At 45.1% G+C, this 25,869-nt stretch overlaps 1 protein-coding gene and 1 long non-coding RNA gene across 5 annotated transcripts in view; one reads left to right on the forward strand and one right to left on the reverse strand.

Moving 5' to 3' along the window:
- The first annotated feature begins 463 nt into the window (after nt 1–463).
- Nucleotides 464–6,207, forward strand: LOC140213126 (uncharacterized). The gene is made up of 2 exons (XR_011890089.1): nt 464–672; nt 5,406–6,207. It is a non-coding gene; the product is annotated as an uncharacterized lncRNA (long non-coding RNA).
- Nucleotides 5,547–25,869, reverse strand: part of LOC126529644 (uncharacterized) — a 31,492-nt gene continuing 11,169 nt past the window's right edge. For 3 of the 4 annotated variants that reach the window (XM_055069916.2, XM_055069917.2, XM_050177161.3), the window contains one exon: nt 5,547–5,647. In XM_055069916.2, coding sequence (XP_054925891.1) covers nt 5,568–5,647 — 80 coding nt within the window. In that variant the 3' untranslated portion in view covers nt 5,547–5,567. Of the gene's footprint in view, nt 6,322–25,869 lie in introns of all 4 variants that reach the window. The other variant, XM_072284288.1, reaches the window with a different exon arrangement.

Consider the following 25,869-nt stretch of genomic DNA (forward strand, 5'->3'; position numbering starts at 1 on the left):
TAGAAATCTTATATAACTGCTACTGAGCCCATAACAGGGCAAGTTAGCTTCCTTGCACGGTAACCAGCAGAATAAAATACATAAACACGCAGTTGCGACGCCATAACAAAGAATGATTTGTGGAAGGGGTCGCCTAATGCTTGCTAAAAGGCATGTAAAAGATGCTAATTAAATTAGTAGATAAGTTATGAGTGCGAAACTTTTACCGAATACTTTTACAAGCAAACCCAGAAAAAAGTAAAATTATTTTAGATAGTGGCAGCAATAAATATACCTAGATTTCGTTTTATTTTCTTTCCAAGACAATGTAGTGCAAGTAGTCGTCTCGCCTTGATATCGCAACGAAATTATTCTTTTTATTTTCTGGATTCATGTTTCCTGAAACATATTAATTAAGAAAAAAGAATAAAGCGCGCGAATCAGCATAGTTTTATTGGATGGGTGAGGGGGGGGGGGGGGGGAGGACAATGCTGAAGCAGTAAATGCTTTGTGGAAAAATACAGTTTCGGAATATGCTTGGATGGAAACAACTTCATTTTAAATCCGGCAAAGTTTAACTACCCGGACTCAGGTCTCCCATGAGGGGACGTCTAGGCCTTGCCTCATCGCCGCCTCTCGGGCCTGCTGGACTTCCCACTCTTGCGTCTTGAAGTTGGAGCTGCGCAGAGCAGCGTAAGTCCACGTAAACGGTTCCTCTGTCTTACGTTGATGTCAGACTATCGATAATATCACCAAAAGCCTATCAAACGCGCACCGAGGCACCCGCGAATGTTCGATCATCACCAACCTTCGAGATGTACTTTCCACAGCAAGAGCCCATTTCGCACGCCCACCCACTTCATGGCAACTTGTAAACAACCTGTTTCACGCCGAGATTACTACACCAAGTGATGATATGCTACTCCGAGAAGCACACGCAACCTACATGATAATTCGTGCCCAATGTGTCGTCCACGTGCCATACTCTCGAACAAGAGGTAGTCTAAAACACAGACGATGGTGGTAAATCGACTGCGCTGTATTTGCTACATCAGGCGCACGTTTGCTCAAGGCGCTTTACGTAACGTGGCTATGACGAAATACCGCAATCCAAAGAAGCATAGGTCTCGCTATGAAAATGCCAGGGCCCTGTAACGCCGCAATTCCGTCGACCACCACCACCGCCGCCAACACGCCCACCCGTCGCCCAGCGCAGCTACCCGAGGAAGACAGATGTTTGGTGTGCTCCTGACCACTGCGGAGAAGGAGGTCACGTCTACCGACGATGCCCATACCGGGAGATGGGGCTGCGAGGTTTCGCCGTCAACGCTACGCGCCCGCAGCAAGGTGAACGCCCTCGCTATATCGCCGACTACCTCGCCGCTATTCAGTGGAGCTCTCGTCGACCGTAGCGTTCGCCATCACCAGGCCGCTACCTGTCGCCGCAGCGCCAAACATACACTGGTCCAGCCCGGGGCCGGTCAGCGAGCCCATATCCGGCAAACTAAAAGCAACAACCGATGGAGGTGCGGTTGCTGTTCGTCGAACTGACGAAGATCCACCGCTGCCGACGAAGACACCGAAGAAACTACCTCTACAACATAACGACACGCCGTCGTCCCGACGAAGTCTGGAAGCACAGAATACGACGACAAAAGACAACCTGACGACGCAACGTTCCAGCTTCAGCTCAACACGACGCAGCCGTGATCAGACGCCAAGACCCAACTGCAACGCCAGACAAAGAACCACCGACCTCAACGTGCTTCTCGACGGCCACGCAGTTACCGCCTTAGTGGACACAGGACCCGATTACTCTATAATGAGTGGACACATCGCCGCCCAGTTGAAGAAAGTTAAAACTGCATGGGAAGGCCCTCAAATTCGAACCGCTGGAGGACACCTAATTACGCCGACTGGAATCTGCACGGCAAGAATTACTGTTCATGACCGGACTTACCCTGCCACCTTCGTTTTCCTCCAACAGTGTTCAGGAGACATCATTCTCGGCATGGACTTCCTGAACCAACACGGCGCAATCACAGACCTGAAGTCGAAATCGATAACGCTATCGGAAGATCAAGCGATACCGTTGGAGAGCTCTCGTATTCACCACGCCTTGAGTGTGCTCGAAGATCAAGTGAGCATCCCGCCTCGCTCGAGCATTGTTATTTCGGTCGGCACCGAAACACCCGCGGACGTAGAAGGCGTCATCGAAGGCGACCAACATCTACTGCTCGACCGTGAAATTTGCGTCGCTAGAGGAATCGCTCGACTCCACGGAGGGAAAGCGGAAATGCAGAGTAAATGCAAGTTTGCTATCAAAAATGACACCCAGAAATTTATGTTCACTTTTGACTGTCACTTGGTGTTCATTTCATTCAATGGATGGATTAGGGCACAGGCCTTTCTTGTATACAGTGCGCATGTTGTTCTTTCCGTATTAAACTGGAAACCATTCTCATTTGCCCATTTCGTCAGTCTATATACACTTAGGTGAACTTGACGCTCACATATGGATAAACTGCAAGATTTAAAGCTCACTTGAAGATCATCTCTGGCTCCTTCAGGCACTATCACTTGCGACGTATCAGGTGGTTGAACACACCCATTTGTTCCATCCAGATTCCGCCCTCAATAATTTGATAAGCTACACCGCACAAGTCATCCTGAAGTTCATGCCAACCAGCACCTAATTACTTCCCACTTCGTGTGGCCGAGTGTGAACTCTGACATGTGGCGCTGGGCTCGTGAATGCCTCGCTCTCAACACTTCAAGATAACACGACACATGAAGCCGCTAATTCACTTCTTTCGTCCACCTGAAGCCCATTGTAATCACATTGACATCGACATCATTGGCCCGCTGCCACCATCCCGAGGTGCTCGCTGCATACTCACTTGTGTAGAGCATTATACCTGCTTGCCAGAAGCATTTCCTCTCATTGACATACCGCCACTCACAGTGGCTTCCGCATTTGCCATTGGCTGGATCTCGGGCTTCGCATGATGCAGCGTTGTTACAACTTATCGAAGGCGACGGTTCAAATGTGATCTCTTAAGCGAACTCATGCAACTGCTTGGCGTGTGCCATATTTGTACTACCGTGCATCACCCATCAGCAAATGAAATGGCTGAACGCCTTCACCGTCAACTTAAAGCTGCCTTGATGGCCCGCCAGGCTCACTCTTCTTGGGCTGAAGGCCTTCCTCTTGTCCTGCTAGGCGTGCATTCCTCTTTCTCAGAAGACCTTGGCTGCACAGCTGCGGTCTAGTCTATGGCGCAACAGTGCGGTTGCCGGGTGAATTTTTCGCACCAGCTACTGCTGCCACCCGACCCAAACAGCTATGTTCACCAGCTCTGCTTCCAGATCACATGCTTGCGTCCTTGCCCTAGCAGAGTTGCATCCTCTAGTAATTTTTTTGTCAGCAAAGACATGTCTAAAGCGAGCCACATTTTCGTACAGCGTGAAGGCATGTGATAATTTTTTATGCCTCCCTATGACGGCCCTTTTAAGATACCAAGCAGGCAGAAAAAACTGTTACCACCGACCTCAACGGACGTGAAGAAGTCATGGCGATAGACAGGGTCAAGCCAGCCCAACCTAACCATCATTGTTCATTTTCAACGACTTTACAACTGCTGAAATGACGAATCTACCCGATCATCTGGCATCAAAGGCTGTTTCTTGGCCACCACTGCTCTTTTCCTAAAATGAGGGGAGCCTTCTACAGCAGTCATCATCTTCCTCGGCTGCCTTCTATATATGGCATGCTCCGGCATGTGTCTCGTACCTCGTGCTGCGAGCTTAGAAGAAAAAGGGAATAATAAAAGAGAGCTGCTTCTGCTCCTGCTATCGGTTTAAACGGTTCTCGGGTCTTTCACTCACCAACTCACTCGTTGTGGACCTAACCTCAGTCCCTATAAGTGCATATATGTGTTGTTGCATTATCCAAACTACTTTGGCCTCTTTCTGGTTATCAGTAATGTATAAATAAACAAGTAAATCTTTAGCCATTTCTTTCCTAGTGGGTCACATTTCTCTGAACCACCAAAGTGAATCTGACCTCCGCCAAACGCAGATTTAGTGACGAGAACATTGTCTACATACAACCCTACTCGTACCTGCCGTGTGGTGCTTGTCCCCAGAACAGCATTGGGATGCGATTTGCCCCGCAAGCCCTCAAGATGTGCCTGCTCCATGTTGTTCACAGTGTGGAACTAATGCGAACAGAGAAAACAAAGGTCAGTGCACCATTGCACTGGTGTAGGGAGCAGAGTTTCCCATAAAGCTGGTGCGACTGCTTGCACTTATCCCAGCAGTAAGCGCATAGCCCTCTTAAATTAAGCTTGAACTTTGTATACAGGCAAATCAACTTATAACTAATGCAATAATTGCAGAAAATGTTATATGAGTAGTTTGCTGTTATATCTGGGCTTAGCGTGCCATCTCAAATTCTCACTACAACTCATACATGACCCTCATAATTGAAAGATTGTTATAACTAGTCATATTGTTATTCAGAGTCATAAGCAGTTAGCCTGTGTATTAAGCACTCAGAATAATGCTGCCCTGCCTCAATAGAGAGTGATGCGATGCTCTGCTACTAGAGGGCACTTCTTGGAAAAGAGGCAACTGACAGCCCAGAGTAATCAGAAAAAAAGTGAGAGAAACAGGTCAGTTTGATGCAAAGGATAGAAATAGAGACCGTGGCGATTCACAAATACCATCTAAACTCTTGTAAGGGCCGCACCCCCAACTTGGCAGCCCAAGATTTTGGGTGAAAAATTTCTAATGGAGAAGCAATCATGTTCGATGCTCCGATGCCGCATGCGTGCAGTGGCAAATTTTCATGCACTGCGTACATACCGTGCCGCTACTAGATGGCTAAAGCCACGGTGTGCACAAGCCATCATCTGTGCCGGCACCATTTTGACTAAGAGGTTCGGACCTGTGCAAGGGCCACATCTCATCAAAATAGTGGAAAAAAAGTGCAGCCCTTACACGAGTCTATATGGTATGGCAAGAAATAAAGCGGATCAGGCATGTGTCAGCTGCAACAAAAGTTGGGAAACAACTCAGCGCATCATAATGGAATGCCAAGATACTTATCCAGCAAGACCAGTAAGGAATGTCAACGTACTAGTGTATGCTTGAGTGCGAGGCTAGAGTGTGCTTGACCACGTGACCTCGAACATTGGGCATGCAGGAAGACTGTATGCATCGAGCCACCATCCTTTGTGGCTCACCCTCGCATTCACAGCATATGCTGATGGGATCTTGCCTCACTTTTCACTTTATACAAGATATCACGGGGACTGCGTCAACAGTGACAAAAATTTGCCTGGAAAATTCACATTTCTACCAAAGCACCTGGGTGGAAGTGGCTATAATTTTATAGCTGCATGCTTTTTCTTTGGTCGCAGGTCCCATTGAAGATGGTCATGAGCTTTGCTCTGCTGACCGATGAAGACATCATCATTGGCATGAGGAAGAGAAAAAGCCTGTGAACTCAACATCCTTATGTGCTCCAGATGCACAGCAGGAGTGGTGACGCCGCCTTGGGCTGTGTTTTCAAACATTCTGTTTCATTTTTTATTCTTTTCACCCTTTGTCATCACATGGATTGACACGCCGCTGTCATCGCACGGATCGGCCATTCGGCATGCTGCATCATAAGAAAAGGACACAGTAAATGAGCACAAAAAACAGATACAACACAAAAGAAATGGACTGAGAACAAGCGTCGAAGTACACATTGGCACTGCAAGTTCTTATAATGTCATTTTCTGTTCCTGCATTTTCATTTTGCTGTGCGTTACTGTCATAGATAAGTTCCAACTCACCAATTTGCCATCTTTGGGCAGTTCATCGCTAGTTCCTCATGCTATTTTACATGTGCTGATATTATGAAAGAATGGAAAATGAAATGTTATACAGGCCCTGATAACATGTAAAACCTGTGCTTCCTTCAACAAAAAATTTCGGCTTTAGTGACACTAACTCGGGCTTCTTTTGTTTTCTGTGTGAAACATTCCGAGTGATATGTCATAATAAAAATTAACGTTTTAAAAGTGCTTTTATGATTTCTAGCTTCATGGGCTCTGCCACCAAGCACTACTGGCATACTATATTGCAGAAGCCAGCCTGCATTTGTATGTATCATCATTTAAAGTCGTGGGAAAACTTGTAAAATAAAAAAAAAAGTGTACACATCTTTGATCCTTCTTTCTGTGTATAGTTGTAGTCATGCTTGGGTCCTGATCCCAGATCTACAGCGGAATCAGGCCCCTAGCCAGGGGTGGGGGTGGAGGGCTTTCCAGCATCAACCTTGCCACCTCACTACACCAAGAAACATGTTAACAGGCTTACCATATGCACGACTATGCAGACATGGAAGTGATCTTGCCATGTCCATGTCCTTTGCTTCCAATAACCTTCATAACAATGTGCATGTTGGTAACAATGTGCACGAGGTCATGGGATTGAATCCCGGCCACGGCGGCCACATTTCGATGGGGGCGAAATGTGAGAACACCCGTGTACTTAGATTTAAGTGCATGTTAAAGAACCCCAGGTGGTCGAAATTTCCGGAGTCCTCCACTACGGCGTGCCTCATAACCAGGAAGTGGTTTTGGCATGTAAAACCCCATAACTTTTTTTTTAAGAGATAGCTTCTGCAAAAGTAAATCAGGAGACGCACTTCGAAGTTCTTGTGTAATCATTACTTTTCGTTTAGATATGAACCGTGGAATAAGAAAAGCTTCAGCTCGTGAGCGGCTTGCCAAATGGTGCCATGTGCTACCTACAAACCACAATAAAACCATCTTTTTTTATTCTTAGTTTCAACTTTGAGTGACGGAGTTTTATATTTTTATCAAATACGAAACCAATCGGCCTTATAAAAAGCCAAAAAAGGCCACAGAATCTAATTACGCCACTTTTTACCAAAAATAATTACTGAAAATTCAATACTCTACTATAATAGTTGTGGCTTGTTAACCGGCTTAATTAGCCATTTCAATCGCTTTCACCAGAGTATTAAATTTACTGCTCACCACTCTCCTATTCAGATCAACTTCCTCGAGTCTACATAGAAAATAAAAAACTGAGAATGACACTTTAACTGAATGCCCATGGATAGCAAGCAATATTTAGACTACAACAGTCATCACACACGACACTGCAAGCAAGGAATTATTGTTGGACAAGCGAAATGAATAAGAAGAATCTGCAGTGAAGACCACGATTACATCCACCACCTAAATGACCTTAAAGCAATGCTAGCAGAAGGAAACTATCCACAAGTTGCTCTGGATAGAGCTTATGATGTAGTGTCAAAATTGGAGAAACAGTCGGAAGTAGCGAAGAAACAGTCTACACCAGAATCTGACAGACCGTCAGCCTTTATAACAAAATGTTCTAATGCACTCCCAAATATAAACAACATTCTACGAAAATACCACCCAATATTATCAAGTAACGAGCGTCTGAGAAAAGCAATCCCGGATGTGCCAAGGGTTACCTATCGCCGCAACAGGAACTTCAAAGACATGTTGGTGCATGCAAAAGTCAGCCAACATCATTTTCCCGTAATAAAAGCATGTTGCTGTCCCAGTTGCAAAACCTGCAGGCACCTTAAGAGTGACATTAAAATTAACAGCACCGCAAATAGTTATACACACAAAGTCAAATCTAGCTTTACTTGTACAAGTCCGGATGTGATCTATATGCTTGAATGCTCCTTCCGTAAGAGCAATATATCGAGGAAATGGGACAATCAATGAACGTCAGATAAAACGGACATCACACAGACACAGCTAAAAACGCTTTCTAAAGCCGGCACTAAGCATTTCAGCCAACCATGTCATAACTATGATGAACTCTACACCTTACAGTGAAATTTCCATTCTAAACGAGAAAGAAAATATAGAGAATCATACCTTATCCATAAGTTCAAGACATTGCAACCAATAAGCATAAACGTTTCAAAGAAAGCTTTAGAATCTATTGGCTATGCTAAATTTCAAGCTATAGGCAACAACACTTAGTTTGGTTTCCTAGTGTTTTTTTCCTTCCGTGTTTTCTTTTCTTTATTTATTTATTCAATTTCAGTATTTTCTTCTAATTTTTTTTTTCAAGAGCACCGGTTTCTGCCGCTCCTGTTATCTCTTTCAGAGACATGATAGCCCATGACCACCAGCGAAACAGGTAATAGAGAGGTGCTGTGCACGCTTTTGACACGCTGGCTGACACACGGCCGATGACACGTGATTGACAGGTGGCCGTGTCACTGTCCTCGTGCACAGCATTCCTTTATCCTCAACTCTACACCCTCGCTCGTTGCCACACCCACTCGCCTTACGCCCTCTCCCCTTTAGAAGAACCCCACCTATATAAACTGTGGCGAGAAAAGCATATGTCGCCTTGAAGAAGACAAGTCCACTTGTCGAAACGTTGGCTCCTGCTTTCACCTTGTACTTGTTTTGCTCATCACTTAAAGCGGTCAATAGGATTGAGGAGACGTTGCACGAATTTGTTGCAGCTCCTCGCGTACAATACTGCGCACGAGCTCCCTTAGGGTTGTCAAATCAGGCGTGGCCATGGACGAGGAGAGAGAGATATGAAGTTGCTTGGGCGCTCGTACTGCGACGACTGCTACCGTAGCATACGCTCCATCATTGTTGCGTCGTTGAAGAGTTCAGCTAGGGTACCTGGTGGGTTGCACACTAGACCTGCAAACAACTGCTCTTTCATGCCATGCATCAACAAGCATGCTTTCTTTTTTTCTGTCATTCCAGGATCAGTGCGCCGAAACAGCCGTGACATGTCCTCAATGAACATGGCGACACTCTCATTTGGTCTTTGATTCCTGGAATTGAGAGTATGTTCTGCTTGCTCCTTCCGGTCAGCACTTCCATAGGTATTGTGCAGCTGGCCACAGAATTCTTGCCAGGTCGCCAAAATCGGTTCGTGGTTTTCGAACCAGATGCGCACCGAATCCTCGTGGGCGTAGTAGATATACCGGAGCTTCCAGTGGTCGTCCTATTCATTGACGTTGGCAACGCGGCTGTAGTGGTCCAGCCAGTCCTCAACATCCTCGAACACGTCACCCTGAAGTGACCTTGGGGTTCACAGTGTGTTAAAAATCCACGGAGCAGGCAAAGTGGTGGTCTTTCCAGTCTGACTACTCTAACTGGTTGTCATGGTTGTACATTTTACTGAGAGAGGGCCCAGTTCCGGTGGTAGTCCTAGTTGTCGCTGGCTTCGCCAAAGGTCCGCTTCGAAGGTGTCGCGATCGAAGTTGGGAGCTTCCTATTGTTCGCAGTGCATGAAACAGTTTACCCCGCACCTCCACCAGTCACGCTACTATATATATATATATATATATATATATATATATATATATATATATATATATATATATATATATATATATATATGACAAAAACTATTAGTTCAGGACAACATTCATTTGGGCTAGATGGTGCATACTTGAATTAGGAAGGAACAGCGCCAACTAAGACGATCACAAGTGGGGAGAACGACACAGGTGGCGCTTGTCCTGTGTCGTTCTCCCCACTTGTGATCGTCTTAGTTGGCGCTGTTCCTTCCTAATTCAAAAACTATTAGGCTTAATCTAATAGAAGCAGGCAGTTCCCGTCTGACACCTTAACAGAGAATGCGTCTTCGTCGTTGGCCTCAGCCTCTGGAGATGCGAAAAACCCACCACACAGCTAACTGTTATGCTCGTGGCAATATGTTCTATATGTTATGATTATTATTATGAACCATGGCACGCACACACACTGCAATCTTGGTGAAGTTCCCAAAGAATGCTAATCGCAATGAAATACTGGCAAACACCAGAGTGTCCCGAGTAATTTACCACTATAACATTTCTTTCTTCGAACCAGTTTTGGTGTACCCAGGAGGTGGATTCACAGGCTCACACTGTTGCCATGATGGCCGTGGCTGCCAGATGTGAGCGCACCTTAAAAAAATCGCACGCGGCACTCATTTATTTTTTATGCCATTAGTATTCTTTTCTTTGGGAGCTTCACCCAATTTGCAGTATGCATATCACCTCTTTCATATAGGCTAACCAGTGACCCAAGTTGTCTACTGTAGCATATCCTGCGCCATTACGTATGTGCTGTCTTGCCGAGAAGACGATATGTGCCACTGTATGTGTGTACAAATAGGCAACTTACTGTAAAAACCAGCATATAATACAAGGTTTTTTCCTATTATTAGCGTCACAAATTTTCGCCTCGTACCATATGCGGATTTGAATGAAAATTTCAGTCAGAAATTTGGGCTAGAAGTTTTGGTTTCGTTATTGCTGCGTGGCTACGGTTTGTATTTGTTATTGCTGTGCGACTACAGCATCGTTTCTTTATTGTTGAGTGCTCACCTTGGCAGCACACGTGCAAACCATGCCACGTGAAGTGCATCTTTTTTAATCCGCATTGAAGGACCAAGATGTCTGGACCACAAAAACAGTACTCGGCTGCTTTCAAGAAAAAGGTTATTTTAGCCGCACAGGACATCGGCAACAGTGCGGCCGGGAGGCAGTTTGGCATCAACGAGGGAAGCATTCGTGGACGGCGTCAACAGAAGGAAGGCCTTTTCGCGTGCAGTGGAACGCGAAGAAGCTTTCGCAGCCCGAAAAGTGGGACATTCCCGGAAATTGAACTCGCCCTGACGGCGTTCGTACACCAACAGCAAGCCGCGCATCTAGGTGTGAGTGTGGAGCTTATACAGACAAAACCTAAGGAGCTTGCAAGAGAAAAAGGCTACTGAGCACTGCCTTCAAAGCGAGCAAGCACTGGATTTATCGCTACATGTGCCGTGCTAGTTTTTCCTTACGCCGCCGAACTTTGAATTCGCAAAAGCTGCCTGAATCATTCGAAGAGCTGCTTGTGGCTTTCCAGCGCCACATTATTTCGCTGTGCAAGTCCAAGAACTTCCAGCTAGGGCAAATCAGCAATGCTGACCAAATGACGGTTTACCTGGACATGCCATCGCCCCTCACCATGCATGAAAAGGGCTCTAAGCAAGTTTATGTCCGGTCCACTGGCAACGAGAAAATCTGAGTTACCATCATGTTGTCGTGCACGGCAGACAGAGGCAAGCTTCTGCCCTATGTCATCTTCGAGCACAAGACAGTGCCTAAAGGTGAGGAGCTGCCAAAAAAATGTGGTCATGAGATGCCATGAGAAAGGCTGGATGAACGAGAATCTTGTACTCAACTGGATAAAGTCCGTCTGGTGTAGGCGGCCCGGAGCACTGTTGTCGTTCCCATCCATCCTCGTGCTGGACACATTTCGTTGCCATTTGGCCGACTCAGTGAAGAGGCTGCTGCGTGAATCCAGCACTGAACTCGTCGTTATCCTGGGTGGGATGACATCTCAGCTGCAGCCTTTAGATGTTTGCGTGAACAAGTTGTTCAAGGACGTGGTCAAGCGGTGTTACGCAGATTGGATGCGCTCAGGTGAGCCTGGAGGTACGCCGACCATGCGGCTGAAGCGGGCTTCGCCAACCGTGCTATGTAAGTGGATTGTGGACGCATGGGCCAGCATACCAGAGGACCTTGTGCGTCGCGCATTCAAGAAGTGCGGCATCTCAAATGCGCTCAATGGCACAGAGGGCGAGTACCTCTGGGAAAATGTCTGACAAAGAACTATCCAAAGAGCGCAGCTGAGCAAGACAGTGATTGTAGTGCGGAGTGCAATTTAAATAAATGTTTTCCTCGAGTTTTCCCAACTCGTATTATACGCGAATAAAACTTTTTTTTCAATTTCGCGTCCCAGAAATTTCAATTGATACAATATGCGGCTTCGTATTATATGCGGGTTTTTACGGTAATTGCTGCTGACTTCCGTCTCGCCTATTAGACAACTTGAGACATAGGGTATGTTCTCAGACAGGCGACACTGCCATTGCTTATGCGATGCTGGTATGTGCACATTCGTGGCCAATACCCCAGAATGGATGTGCCAAGCTGACAAAAGGGGCACCAGTATTCCTTCAAACTTAATTATGTTCATGAGAAGGCCAGCAGATTAATTGCTGAGTGTGAAAACAAAGTCGGTTTGGAGAAAATAAAGGCTGGACACGGCCGAGTTATTTGAATTCGAGTTTGGCTCCTAGTTCTTATTCCTGTAGCTTTGGGTCCAAGGGTATATCTAGAAATGATGATAAACGACTCTTTTGCTGGCTAGAGAAACAAAACGGTACACATCAGTGCATACTGGCATGTAAAACACCAGAAGAACTTTGCCGTTACAGCAAACAAGCAAGCAGACTGACCTTCAACTGCCACTGCGAGCAACATACACGTCCAACAAACTGCATTTTTAATTCTCCTGCGCTGCCCTCTGCCTCACGCTGCATGAAAATGTTTTGGAAGGGTGCGGGGCTTTCGCCAGCTGATTTGTGAACTTGCGCCCATGTTGTGTGCTCATCAGTTGTGCGTTTCATCGATTGCAAAAATTTATTAATGGCTTCTCCAGGGCATCATGTCATTCGTGGAAGTCATGTAGCCATAGGCCAAAAGCTTTCATTTTTCCGTGGGGGGGGGGGCCTGACCGGCTTTCTCAACTCCACGCACCCACTCACACACATGTACATACATATGTATATACAGTAAACTCTCAGTTGTACGAACGTCGGTTTATCGAATATTTGAGAATAACGACCTTTTTAAAAATCCCCGGCAGTTTTCTTATAGATTCTAAGCAAAGGTGTTTCACTTAAACGAATTTTGGAACAGTCAATATTTCAGTTTAACGAACTCGCTCAGAGGACCAAGGCTTGCACTGCACTGCACTGCAGGTGAAACCGATGCCCGCCCTCATCAAACCGCCACTCCAGCGGCAATCTAACGTCGCTGGTGCTACAGCGCCCGTGGCAGCGCGGAAAACGAACGGCAACAAGGCATGGCCTCCAAGATCGCCCGCACAAAACGAGCAAGCATGCAATCTTGGAGGCCATGAACAAAATAACATTGCTGGCGCTTACAACGCCGCCAGAGCAAAGCGGCGATCTGTCACACCACAAACCACGTGGTGTGTGTTTTTTTCCGACCAGTTAGTCGTGGCATGGTCGTCGTCTTTTTTCTTTCCAGTCTCGTCGGTTCCGTGTGTGCACACAAACGACCCACGTGGTGTGTTTTTCATTGATATGTACAAATTCCATTTCACACATTTCTAACACTATGGATGCAATGTATTTTGCTCCATGAATTGCACTTCAAACTTTTGACTCTGTATGCCATGTCTTATGTTGGTCTAGTGAATATTCAATTTAGTGAACTTTCAGTTAAGTGAACTATTTCCTTCAGGCTCTTGAAGTTCACTCAAGTGAGAGTTCACCGTATATATATATATATATATATATGGTAATGCGGCGAGAAAGCTTTCGATAAAGTATGTCACAGGAAACTTCTCCTTAAACTTTGCACCCATCTTACTGGCTCCTATGCTGACAAGTTACTTGGCTGGATTACAGATTATTTGTGCCTTAGGACTCAGTTTCTTAACTACAATCTCCAGCAGTCATCACCGGTTCATATTTCCTCGGGTGTCCCACAAGGTTCTGCATTGGGACCCCTCTTATTAGTTATCTATATCAATCATGTCGTTCAAATTGTTACTAACACTCCACTTAAGCTTTGTCTATACGTTGATGACTGCTTTTTGTATTCTAATGTCTGTAGTGTCACTGATCAGGTTTTACTAAATGATGTGTTTTCTTCTTTTTATGACTGGAGCAGAACTTGGCAAATGGAGATTAACTTCAAGAAAATAGTGATAATGAAATTCACTAAGCAACGACCCTTGCAATTCAAGTATGGCAATGCGGAACACATACTAGAAAGAGTTCAGGAATTTATGTACCTTGATGTTGAATCCTCTTCTAACTTAGGGGGGGGACGCGGGTTTTACATCGCGAAAAATGGCCAAAAAATCGATTTTTTAGAAAATCATATTTTCAGTTTCTCTAACTATTTTTCTGTCTGATTTCGAAATATCATCCATATAAACCACGTAGAAGTACTCTAAAAAATTGTTTTATCAGCCAAGGTGGCGAAAAATTTCGCGGAAATCAAGAAAGAACCGCGTTTTTCAAGCCACAATATCTCAGGATGGATGGATGGATGTTATGAGCGTCCCCTTTAGAACGGGGCGGTGGGTTGCGCCACCAAGCTCTTGCTACTATGCTGCCTAATATCCTACCTAGGTTAACCAATGAAAAAAGAAAAAAAAATCACTATGAACTACTACGTCCAAACTTTCAGGCATAAAAGGCGCAACCTGGAACGGCACAACCGAGCGCCGCCATCTTGGTCTCGTTGCAAAGCGCATTTCTCCGTCTTCAAATTTGCCTCTTCAGCTATCTCCTCCGTACAGAAACAAGCACACAAAAAGCAAATGACTGAAGGTAGTGCCGGAGTCTGCGATTGGCCGCGCCCGCCACGTGACTCCAGCGCGGTTCGCCATTGGTCCGGCGCTCGCGTCGTCTGCTTGGCTCTTTCACGGCTCTTTGCACCTCGCGAGCCTGAAAGTCTCCACTCGCCGTAATCTCGACGTGTCAAAACGGGTGCTACGCGGACATTGCGGTAGCGTGGCCGATCTCTACGTTTGTGGAAGTCTCAGACCCACGGCGAAGTATTCCGATCATCGGCGACGCGGAGTTCGCGACCAAAGTTCGTGCGCGGAATCCTCGGACATGCGGCTAGGCCTTTCAGCACACAGTGTTTCCGAATTCGTGACCAAGCACATCGCGCGTGCAATCCTCGTACCGCGGCTAAGCATTTCGCGCATAGGAGTCTCTGACTCGTCGATCAAGCACATCGCGCGCGGATATTTCGGGCCCTCACCTAAGCATGTTATGCATCGGCGCCTCCGACTGCGCGACTACGTACTTCGAGCGCCGACTCCTCGAGCCCGCGTCTAGGGATTTCGCGCGTCGGCACCTCGGACTGCGCGAATAAGAGCATCGAGTGTCGACTCCTCGAGCCCGCGGCTGGGAATTTCGCGCGTCGGCACCTCGGAGCGCGCGAACAAAAGCATCGAGTGTCGACTCCTCGAGCCCACGTCTCGGCATTTCGCGGAATAAGAGCATCGAGTGTCGACTCATCGCGCCCGCGAACCCTATCATACCCCCCCTCCCCCCTCCCCTCATAAAGAGACCCGCAACATGAGCTCTGTTCACTAGGCCCCTTGTGCTAGCACATCTGGCTGCAGAAGTGATCGAGGCAACATACAAAAGTACAATTCTGGAAAGCACCTAGCAGCTGCATATCTATCACTGGCTCTCTGATCCTAAGTTCCACAGCCATTGTCAGGTGAAGATGACTTGGAAGGCTACTTACACTCAGAGCCTTCATTCAGTAACATGGCGAGTTCTACCAAATGAAAAAATGCCTCACTGATTGTAATGGAGACTATCAATCCGGCAGCCTGCAGGTACAACACTGGAACTATATTCATGCCCACACAGAGTTCTGCACCTCGGTTTGAAACCCAGGCACCATGCTCTTTGTACAGCATGGTGCCTAATAAAGTTTCTTGTGCTAGTTCAGTGGCCAGTGTGCTATTATTTCGAGAGTGTGCAGTCACACATTTAGTATGACCATTCTTACAAAATATAGAGCTTCAAAGCGGTGCCATTTTTATTGCTGTAGATTCACTTCAGCAAAAGCTACATTTGTTTGAAACTTCAATGCGTTTATTTCAGTTCGATGTTTTTGCACACTGTGCTCCGCCTTACGGGTGTTTTTGGCCAAGAATGACAAGGGTGATATCATTTTATTCATATTGAAATGATCTGGGGGGTGATGCTATTTTTATTACTCTTGCACAGTCATGAAAATTACATTCAGGTATAGTAATCGCTGCTAATTAGAAAAAATTTTCATAATAAATGCAAGATTGTTTTCTTGTCCGCAAAATGCTTCCAAATGAATAAAAATAGCATCACCCCCTACAGTAGGTCTTTAGCAATGGTGTCATGCATTTAGTTTTTGGTTTAGCAAGACGGAATCATCAAAAAGCCCCGTAACGCAGAAGTCCTGGTCTTCTGCGCCTTGCCTTTACCTACTTGGGCACTTTAAAAGGCAAGACTAAAGAATACAAGCTAACAGCCTATGAATCGCTGGTTAGTCCTCTTCTTGAATGTGCGTCAATTGTGTGGTCACCTCATCTTGTACATGACAAAGATAAACTCGAGTCTGTCCAGCAGAAAGCCATCAGATTCATTTTTAACTGTTAAAACTGCAACTTTTCCCCTTCAGAGCATTACCACATCTTATCAGTGAATTGCTTAGAACATCAACGAACGTACTATCAGTTTATCATGTTACATAATGTTGTGCATAAATCTGTTTGCATTGCTGCCCCTATTTCTTTCACTGGTCATTCTACACCTGTGACCCACCTGTCCAATCCTTTGAACATTGTGCCATTCCGGTCTTTTCTTGATTGTCATAAATGTTCTTTTCTTCCGTGCACAGTTGACGCTTGGAATAACCTTGATAGTTCTTTACGACAACTTCCACATGCACGTTTTGTAAAGCAAGTGTCTAATTCTGTGTTTTGATGTTTCCTTTTTTTTTATGTAACCACTCCTGCAATGTCTCAAACCTGAGACAGCAGTATCTGTAAATAAATAATAATAAATAAAAGCGATCGGTGTTAGCATGAAGGCAGTCGCTCCTATTAAGTTACCACAAAGTCATATTCTTGAAATCGTAAAGCTCATCATTCAAGACAAGACGGATCTTGAAGACTTACTAGCCAACATAAAGAATGGTGGTCGGTGATGATCTTGAATGGGCAACCGTAAATATAACAGCGAAATTTCTGAACAGCAAAAAAAGCCGCGAGGCATTCTTGCTCCGTGACAGTGTAATTTCACTCAGAATTGCTGAGACGACCAGCATAAGCAACAACGTGATGATGATGATTGAAGTTTATTGGTGCAAGGGGATCTAAGGCCAAAGAGAGCCAGGACATGTGTTTTGGTTTAGTAAAATTCTGAGTTTAGGACTATGACTTAAAATAAAAGCTGTATAGAGGCCTACATGTAAGATAGATCTATAAATACTAGTGCATCAATTCTAAAATAATTGCTAAGATAAATATAGGGCCTTAAATGCACTTGCTACAGGCACGCATGTGAAATTGTTGATTGTCCAAGTCCCTTGCTGTACAATTCTTGCTTACAAAAGAAGTGCGAGAGCTCAGACATACTTTTGTGCATCAGATTGTACCTCACCTGTGAGGCACAATCTGAACGTTAGGATGGTATGAGACGATGTCGAGAAAGTTAACTTGTGCAAGATAATTATGCACTCTTTTAAAGTTGAAAAGTGCATCCTCTGATAAGAACATCGAGGGATGGGGGGGTATATGGTGTGAGTAGAGTTCCCTAAAATGAGTCAATCGGTCTCAGTGAAGTTTAGGACATTGAATGAGGACATGTGTAGGACGGTTAGGTTCTCACTGCAGCATGTGCACGTCGGTGGGTCAGTTGCAGTCAAGAAGTATTTGTGTGTGCCATAAGCGAGTCCTATTCTGAGTCGTGCCAGGATGACTTCGGTGTGTCTCTCAAGCTTCAGTGGGAAAGATTTTTTAACTGCAGTTTAAGCAGGTGCAGCTTATTTTCAACTTCCTTGTCCCACTCAGCTTGCCAATGATTACGGAGCGCCTACGGTACCGCAGGTTTCATAACTACACTAGGTACCCAGCTTACATCAATTCTATCTCGATGAGCCGCTTGTCTGGCATTTTTGTCCGACATTTCATTGCCTGCGATCCCAGAGTGGCCTGGCACCCAGCACACAACAAGAACAAGGATTTGTTTATACGCTACGTGAATGTGTTTAAGGAGCTCGTTTAATACATGGCTGTGACAACGCTTAAGGAATCTGTGTATATTATAGACTTTTGTATCTTGTGCTGTAGTATGTACTCAACAGTGACCATAATACTGTACACTTCCGCTGTAAAGATGCTGCTATGGTTATGCAAGGTTTTAGAGTTGGAGAAGTGTGGGCCATGGGCTGTACATGATACCGAAGTTGCAGACTTTGAAGCATCAGTGAAAAATGCCATAGATCTATACTTGTCTTCAAGGGCCAAAAAATGTTGCTGGGTGAGGGCACTTGGACAAATCTTTTTGTTAGGCTCTGTAAAGGACAAGTCACAGGTGACTGTACATTGCTCCCAAGGTGGGATGGGTTCAGCGTAGTCGCTTTCCTGCAGGTCTGTGAAAACTACTCCGAGTTTTTCGGCAACAGATTTTACTGTTAACGGGAATAGCGGAGTGTGTGAAGGCCTGTTTAAATACAACTGATTTGTGGACTGATCACTTATGAGTGCTTTGCATGGATGTTGTTTTAGCGACATGGTTCTTATTGCATAGGTGACTCCAAGATATGTACGCTGATAATCCAGTGGCCACTGATCCGACTCTGCATAGAGACTTTGGACAGGGCTCGTACAAAAGGCACCAAGTGCTAGGCGGATACATAAGTGATAGACAGGATCGAGTAGCTTAAGTGTTGTCTTTGAAGCTGACTGGTAAACAATACATCTATAGTCTATGCGTGACAACACAAGGCTTTTAAAAAGAGATAGGAGGCAACAGCTACCTGTTCCCCACGACTGGTGAGATAAAATCTTTAAATTAAGACATTTCAGCTTCAACTGTTTTATATGCTGCATGAAGGTTAGCTTACTATCGAAGATTACACCCAGAAATTTTTGTTCTTTTCCATTTACCAGGCTTCTCCCATTCATCGTAACGCAAGGGTCAGGACATACCCCTCTTCATCTAGAATACAGCACACAGGTAGTCTTTTCTGCACTTAATCTAAACCCGTTTTCGTCGGCCCATTACGCGAGCCGATGAACACTCAACTGTATCTGGCGTTCACATATGGACAGGTTGCAAGATTTAAAGCTGATTTGGATGTCGTCCACACAGACAGAATAAGATACTGTGGATGGTATAACAGAGCGGAGAGAGTTCCTTTTAATTATAAAAAGTGTACAACTTAGCACTCCTCCCTGTGGTACACCATTTTCTTGAACAAAAGTGCGCGATAGTACACTGCCAATTCTTACTTGGAAGTTCCTTTCAGATAGGTAATATTGCAAGATGTTCAGCATATTACCACAAATTCCATAAGACAAATCTTGCAGAATACCGTATCGCCAGGCAGTATTAGAAGCCTTCTCAACATCAAAGAACACAAATAGACAGTATTGACTGTGTACAAATGCATCGTGTATATAAGACTCAAGGAGAATTAGATCATCGGTTGTAGACCTCGCCCTTTGGAAGCCAGATCGGTGAGGGTCCAATACTATACCATTATATTCAAAAAAGTAAACAAGGCGACGGTTAATCATTTTTTTCAAATACCTTGAGTAAACAACTAGTGAGTGCAATTGGCCTGTAACTGTTAACTAAGGAAGGGTCTTTGGCGTGTTTGAGTATTGGCAGGATTATTGCCTCCTTCCAACATGAGGGTATATGACCAGTTGCGAAAATCTTATTGTAAAGACCAAGGCAGATTCACACAAGTCTCACAAGGCAGATTCTTGATTATTTCATATGTTATTGTGTCAGAACCTGGAGCCGAGCTACAAGAGCCTAGGGCAAGCTTGAGTTCATGAAATGTTGATGGTCTGTTGTACCCTTCTGATGACTTGTTTGGACGCAGAGTAATATTTTCAGCTATTCTTTTATGCTGTAAGAACTTTTCGGAAGAATTTTCCGAACTTGATACTCTCAAAGTGCTCGCCAAGAGTGTTTGTTTGATCTTCTATTGAATCACAAGAGCCAGTGATGAGAGAAAAAGTATTTGGTTTACGTACCGTTATATACTTTGCTAACATCCGTGTATGAGTTTATTGAGGATATGTAGCGTGCCCAGCTTTCTCTTTTGGATATTCGGCGGATACGGCGGCCATTTGCTTTGCACCACTTAAAATTTATTAGATTTTCTGTTGTTCGGTAGCGTGAAAATCTGCTCCATGCTTTGTTCTGGTGTTTCTTTGCAATTTCACAGTCTTTGTTCCACCACAATTTTGGATTGACTTTATCTGTACAGGACTGAGGTATGCAGTTTCGAGCAGAATAGAGGATGTGTTCAGTGATGTAGCTGGCCAGTTCCTCTACACCTAAGTGGTCAACATCTTCCAGGCACAGTTTGCATATGTTTCTAAATTTCGACCAGTCTGCACTATGGGGTCTCCATTTTTTGGGGTAAGCTGGTCTATCGTGCCACTTTGTTGTTTCTAGGAGTGTTGGAAAGTGATCGCTCCCGTGTGGATTACTAATAACTCTCCATTCCAGGCATGGAAGAAGTGATGCTGACCCTATGGCTAAATCTATACATGAATATGTGTTGTGTGTAGAACTGTAAAAAGTTGGCTCTGTCTTGTTAAATAGACAGGTTCCAAATGAAAGAAGGAACTTTTCTATTGCCCGTCCTCTCGTATCACATCTTGAGTCACCCCAGAATGGGCTGTGACCATTAAAATCTCCAATTACTATATAGGGTTCAGGAAGCTGGTCAATCAGCTTTTCAAATTCTGCATTGTCAAACCGTTCATCAGGTGATATATATATGAAGCAAATAGTTATAAGTTGATTGAACAATATAGCCCGAACAGCCACTGCTTCAAATGAACTCTGGAGTGATACATGCTGGCATGCTACTGACTTCTGGGCTGTGACTGCCACACCACCTAAAGAAGAATTACCATTATTTCTACCTTTACAGAAAACTATGTACTGTTTTAAGTTCTTGTGTGTCAACTTTAAATGTGTTTCGTGAACACAGAACAGTCATGGCTAGTATTCCTCTAGTAGATCTTTGACATCATCCAGATTGCGAAATAGGCCCCTGGAATTCCACTGTATTATTTGTGCAGCCATATTGAGGAAGATTTTTGTTGTCTGTGTTCAAGAGCACGTGGTAAAGATAGATAGATATGTGTACAAGGGCGGTAACTGTTTAGGTTACTGGTCCCTTTTTCAGAGCAGTTGCAGGAATTTTATCCCTCCTAGCGTGCTCCTGAGAGCGCTGATCTTTCAGCGTCAATGACGCCGGGGTTCTTTGATCAACCTCCATGACCTTCTCTGAGGTGCTGGAGGATCGTGAACTAGGCGCTGAAAGTTGCGTCCCAGGTCGTGGACTTCGGTTTAGCTTTCGGACCTGCGGAACTGAGGTATGCAGGCCCACCTTCGATAATGATGGAGCAGCACTTGCTGCTGCCACCAGGGGACAGGAGGAGTGATTACCGGACCACTATCAGTGACCGCGGTAGACTCCCCAGGGATTTGTGATGCTGCCCCTTGTCCCGCCACCTCGGAAAAGCTTGTGTGATTTAAGTATGACAGACGTTTCCTTGCTTCATGAAATGTTATATTTTCTTTGACCTTTAGTACAATGATTTCTTTTTCTTTCTTCCATTTAGGGCATGTCCTGGAGTAGGCTGGGTGGCTTCCATCACATTTCACACAATGTGGAGATGAGTCGCAAATGTCTGATGGATGATCACTCGAGTTGCATTTCGCGCAAGTCTGCCTTCCTCGGCATGTCTGGGATCCACGCCTATACCTCTGGCACTTACAGCAACGTCAAGGATTTGGGATGTACAGCCTAACACGTACTTTGATATAGCCTGCATCCAATGTACTAGGCAGAACACTGGTACCAAAGGTTAATACAATGTGCTTTATTCGAAGTTGTTTGTTATTCCTGCGGATTAGGATTCTTTCTACCTTGATAACATTTTGATCCTGAAAACCTTCCAGCAGCTCTTCGTTACTAAGGTCCATGAAGTCGTCTTCAGAGAGTACTCCACGGCTCATATTCATGGTTCGATGTGCCGACACAGTGACTGCTACATTGCCAATGCATTTCAAGTCATTCATTTTATCATATTGGGTTTTATCCTTCAATTCAAGGAGCAGGTCTCCACTGGACATCTTTGTGGCTTTGTAGCCAGGTCCTATCATGTTTGCGAGGCATTTCACCACCAAGGAGAGAATTTGTGCATGCTCGTGTTGCCTTCAATGTGGACTACATGGTATGTAGGGAAGTGTTCTTCAATGTTCTTCAAAAAGAATTGAAATGTTGCATCGGTGCGCCCTTTCTTTAGAGGGCGATCAAGGGAGATCAGTTTACTAGAAGCCACAATATACGGATATTTAGTTCGGCAGCAGTGCCAACCACCGCCCACCACCTAGTCCAACATGGGGATGGAGCAAATCTTACGAGTAAGGCAAGCCCTCGCCAGTTGTACGGAGCTACTATAACCCAATCTGGAGTACCTAGGGCTGGCCACCCACACAAGGTTAACCCTTGCTGCCAGGAAAATCGGAAGTAAATAGAAGAGAGGAAAAGACAGGAAAAATTGCAAGGAAGAGAGAAAGAGGCAGTGTGGAGAGGGGGACAGGAAAAGGCAACTACCGATTTCCCTTGAGTGGGTCAGTCCGGGGGTGCCGTCTACGTGAAGCCGAGGCCAAAGAGGTGTGTTGCCTCCGCCGAGGGGCCGTAAAGGTCCAAACACCCGGCATCGGCTCAACCCTCAGGATCCCCTTTTCCCCAGACACGGCTAATCCGCGCACGACTACACACGGGAGGGGCCAACCCTCATGTGCTCAGGTACGTGGTGATAAGCAACAACGTGTTCTGTGTCATTTTATTGTTGCACAAGCACTGCTCTGATGCCTATCTCGATGGCGTCAGTATGGATTTCGGTGGGTGAGAAAGGGTTGAAGTGATGTAGTATAAGGTCCAACGTAAGTAGGAACTGATCTGACCGAGTGTCGACTCACACTGCGGCGTCCAATTGAAAGGTACATCTTTCTGCAACAGGCACGTGCATGGATGCACAATGTCAGTGAATCTCAGAACAAAGCGGCAGAAATAAGAGCACAATCCAAGGAAACTATGGAGCTATTGTGCAGACTGCGCTGGCTTGAAGGCACTGACTGCCTCTGTCTTCCGTGGGTCAAGTCGGACCCCATCCTTGCTCACAAGGTGGCCAAGAACCAATGTCTAACGCTCATCAACCTGGCACTTTCCGGAGTTGAGAATCAAACCAGCTTTCTCCACGCAATCCAAAACCAAGCTAAGGCGGGTTTTCTGCCCTTCAAATGCATAGCCATAAATGATAACTTCATCCAGGTAACACAGACATATGTCCCACTTTAATCCATGAAAAATTGCGTCCATGAACCTGTTAAAAGTGGTGGGCGTGTTACGAACCCCGAACGGCATAATGTTAAATTCGAACGAAATGTCCGGTGCCACAAATGCGGTCTTCTCTCTGTTGGTGGGATCTGTAAATATCTGCCAGTAACCTGACTTTAAATCAAGCGACGAAAATAAATTACGTCATAGATTCGTGGGAGCAGCTACACATCTTTCTTTCTGACCACATCTAGCCACTTGTAATTAATGCGACACCTCCAAGAGCCATCTTTTTCTTCGCCAAGATAACTGGCGCTGCCTATGGGCTCGAGGGCTCTTGGATGACCTTTTTCTTTAAAATGTTATGCACTTGCTGAGGAATAATCTTCCGTTCCGATGAAGACACTCGATAAGACTTCGGCCGGATAGGGTGAGTTGAGCCGGTGTCAAACCGACGACGAGCGCACGAAGGTGGCAGAGTGGTACGGTTTTCGCCTTGGAAGAAATCAAACACGGAAGCACATTAAGGTAGCACTTGTAACAGGTTCAGAAGGGTTTGGGTGCCAGCTAGTTGGTACGGGTCATTCATATTTAAAACAGCGCCAAAAAAACACGGACCAGGGAGGACACAGGACGAGCGCTGACTGCCAACAACACCTTTATTGGAGCCTGCGCAAATATATACAATTCGCAACGGGCATAAAGAGAGTGAAAAAAGAAGGGGAAGGCGAGTCATCATCGGTCAACTCCTGCTGCGCATGCGTCAATAACATTAAACAATATAAAAGTAACCATAACATGGTGGACACAGGCCAAACTGATTAACTTCTAAGGAACTTAAGTTCTTTATCACAATATGCTATGGAAGGGGAACTAACACAGGTGGCTCCTAACTGACACATTGAAAATGCCTCAAAGATTTCTCTGGCCATCTGATTGCTGTACTTTTTCAACACCTGTTACCTTGTAACAGGTGTCTGTGGCCGCGTAAACACAGACACTTGTTGACCATGCTCCGAATTTTTGGCTCAAGGGGGCAGATAGGTTGTTCATTTGGGCAATTGGTCTTGTCGCTGACGACCGTAATGGAACTGCATGTGTTGTCATTGAAGACAGTGAGCTTCATGTGTTTAGGAAGTAGTACGGGCACGGGAGAACAGTTTAGTGCCCACAACGATGTGGTTCTATTGGTCACGGATGCAACACTATTAGGCACCACTATGTCCTTCTTAGCACAGAAATCAGTGAGTGGTTGAAACATGGGTTGAACAAATGCTAGCGACCATGGAGGCAGCGTCACCTCATCAGCAACAACAAATCGACTGTAATCATGGTTGCAGTAGAAAAAACTGTGACTTCGAAGAATTGTTCACTGAAGTGGCGGTCTTATATGGGTATTTACAGGACCTCATAGTAGGAGACAGTTCAATTGACCTCTCCCTGTTTGCAAACAGCGTGACGTCACTGCAAGTGCCCCTCCCATCTGCTGCACCTCCAACAAATGTTTATGCAACCTCTTCTCTCTGCATAAGAGTATATCAATCACCACGATCATGATTTGGGTATATTGCTATTTTCTGAAGTAATGGCATTTACGAACTGTGCTTAGGAAGTATGATCACCCAAGTTTTACTGGCACAGCAACGTAGCGTTATTGCCAAGTGCATGGTTCCCTAAAGTCGGCATGTAGTGATTTCTCAAGTGTGTGCATCTTCAGTAGCTCAAACAGCCACAAAAATTCATTACTCTTCAAAAGCGAACAATTTATCACAGATGATGCACATTTTCACGATGCCAAAATGATACTTAGCTTATATATGACCGGTCTTCGAACAAAAATTTGGAATGCATTGTCGTGAAAGTACTCATTTGTGCCCCATTTACACTGTAGTTTTAAAAGATATACACAATGAACTTCATCTACGACTATCAGCAATACCCATCACAGCGGCTTAGTGGAGCCGTACCAAGTGGCGGTGCCAAAATTCAGATGAAGGAGGAATGCAGAAACACTTGTTACCCTGCTTTAAAAGAATGGTACCCCAGGTGTTTAAAATTAGTGTGGAGTCATTCCTTACCGTCTCCCCCATAAGCCACTGTTCACATTAGGGATGCTAAACACCATAATTTAATTTTAATTATTAGCCATAATCATGTGCATGTACAAAGCACAATTGTACATAAGTAGATAATTCATTGCGCGGTAGCTTAACTGTGTTTGCTGCATCCCTCTGCTGCTCTCAACTTTACACAACCCAACCTTTGCATGTTAATGTGCATCGTCACAGCATGAAATCCGTGCTATAAAGGTGAGTATAACAATAAAGAAAAAGAAGACAGTTCTGTTGTACTTAAGTCCCATGAGATCTGCATTAAAACGCAATTATTTCAGTGGTTTGCCATATCGTCATTCCCAGTTATGAAATGTATACATTCAGCTTCGGCAGTGGTCTAAACGTGCTAGGAGCTCATTTATAGCTTTATCATTCAGTCGATAGATTATTTTTCAATGTTTTCTTTCTTTTTTCTGCCCACAGTGCAGATGGCACCGATATACATGCGCTCACTAATCATCACGTCTCATTCATTCTCACCGGATCAATAGTTACGGGTCCTGAAGCTCTATAGGCGCCATACACGCACACGCACTGTGGTACGTTTCT

Source organism: Dermacentor andersoni, chromosome 9 (genome assembly GCF_023375885.2).
Source record: "Dermacentor andersoni chromosome 9, qqDerAnde1_hic_scaffold, whole genome shotgun sequence".
NCBI lineage: Eukaryota > Metazoa > Arthropoda > Arachnida > Ixodida > Ixodidae > Dermacentor > Dermacentor andersoni.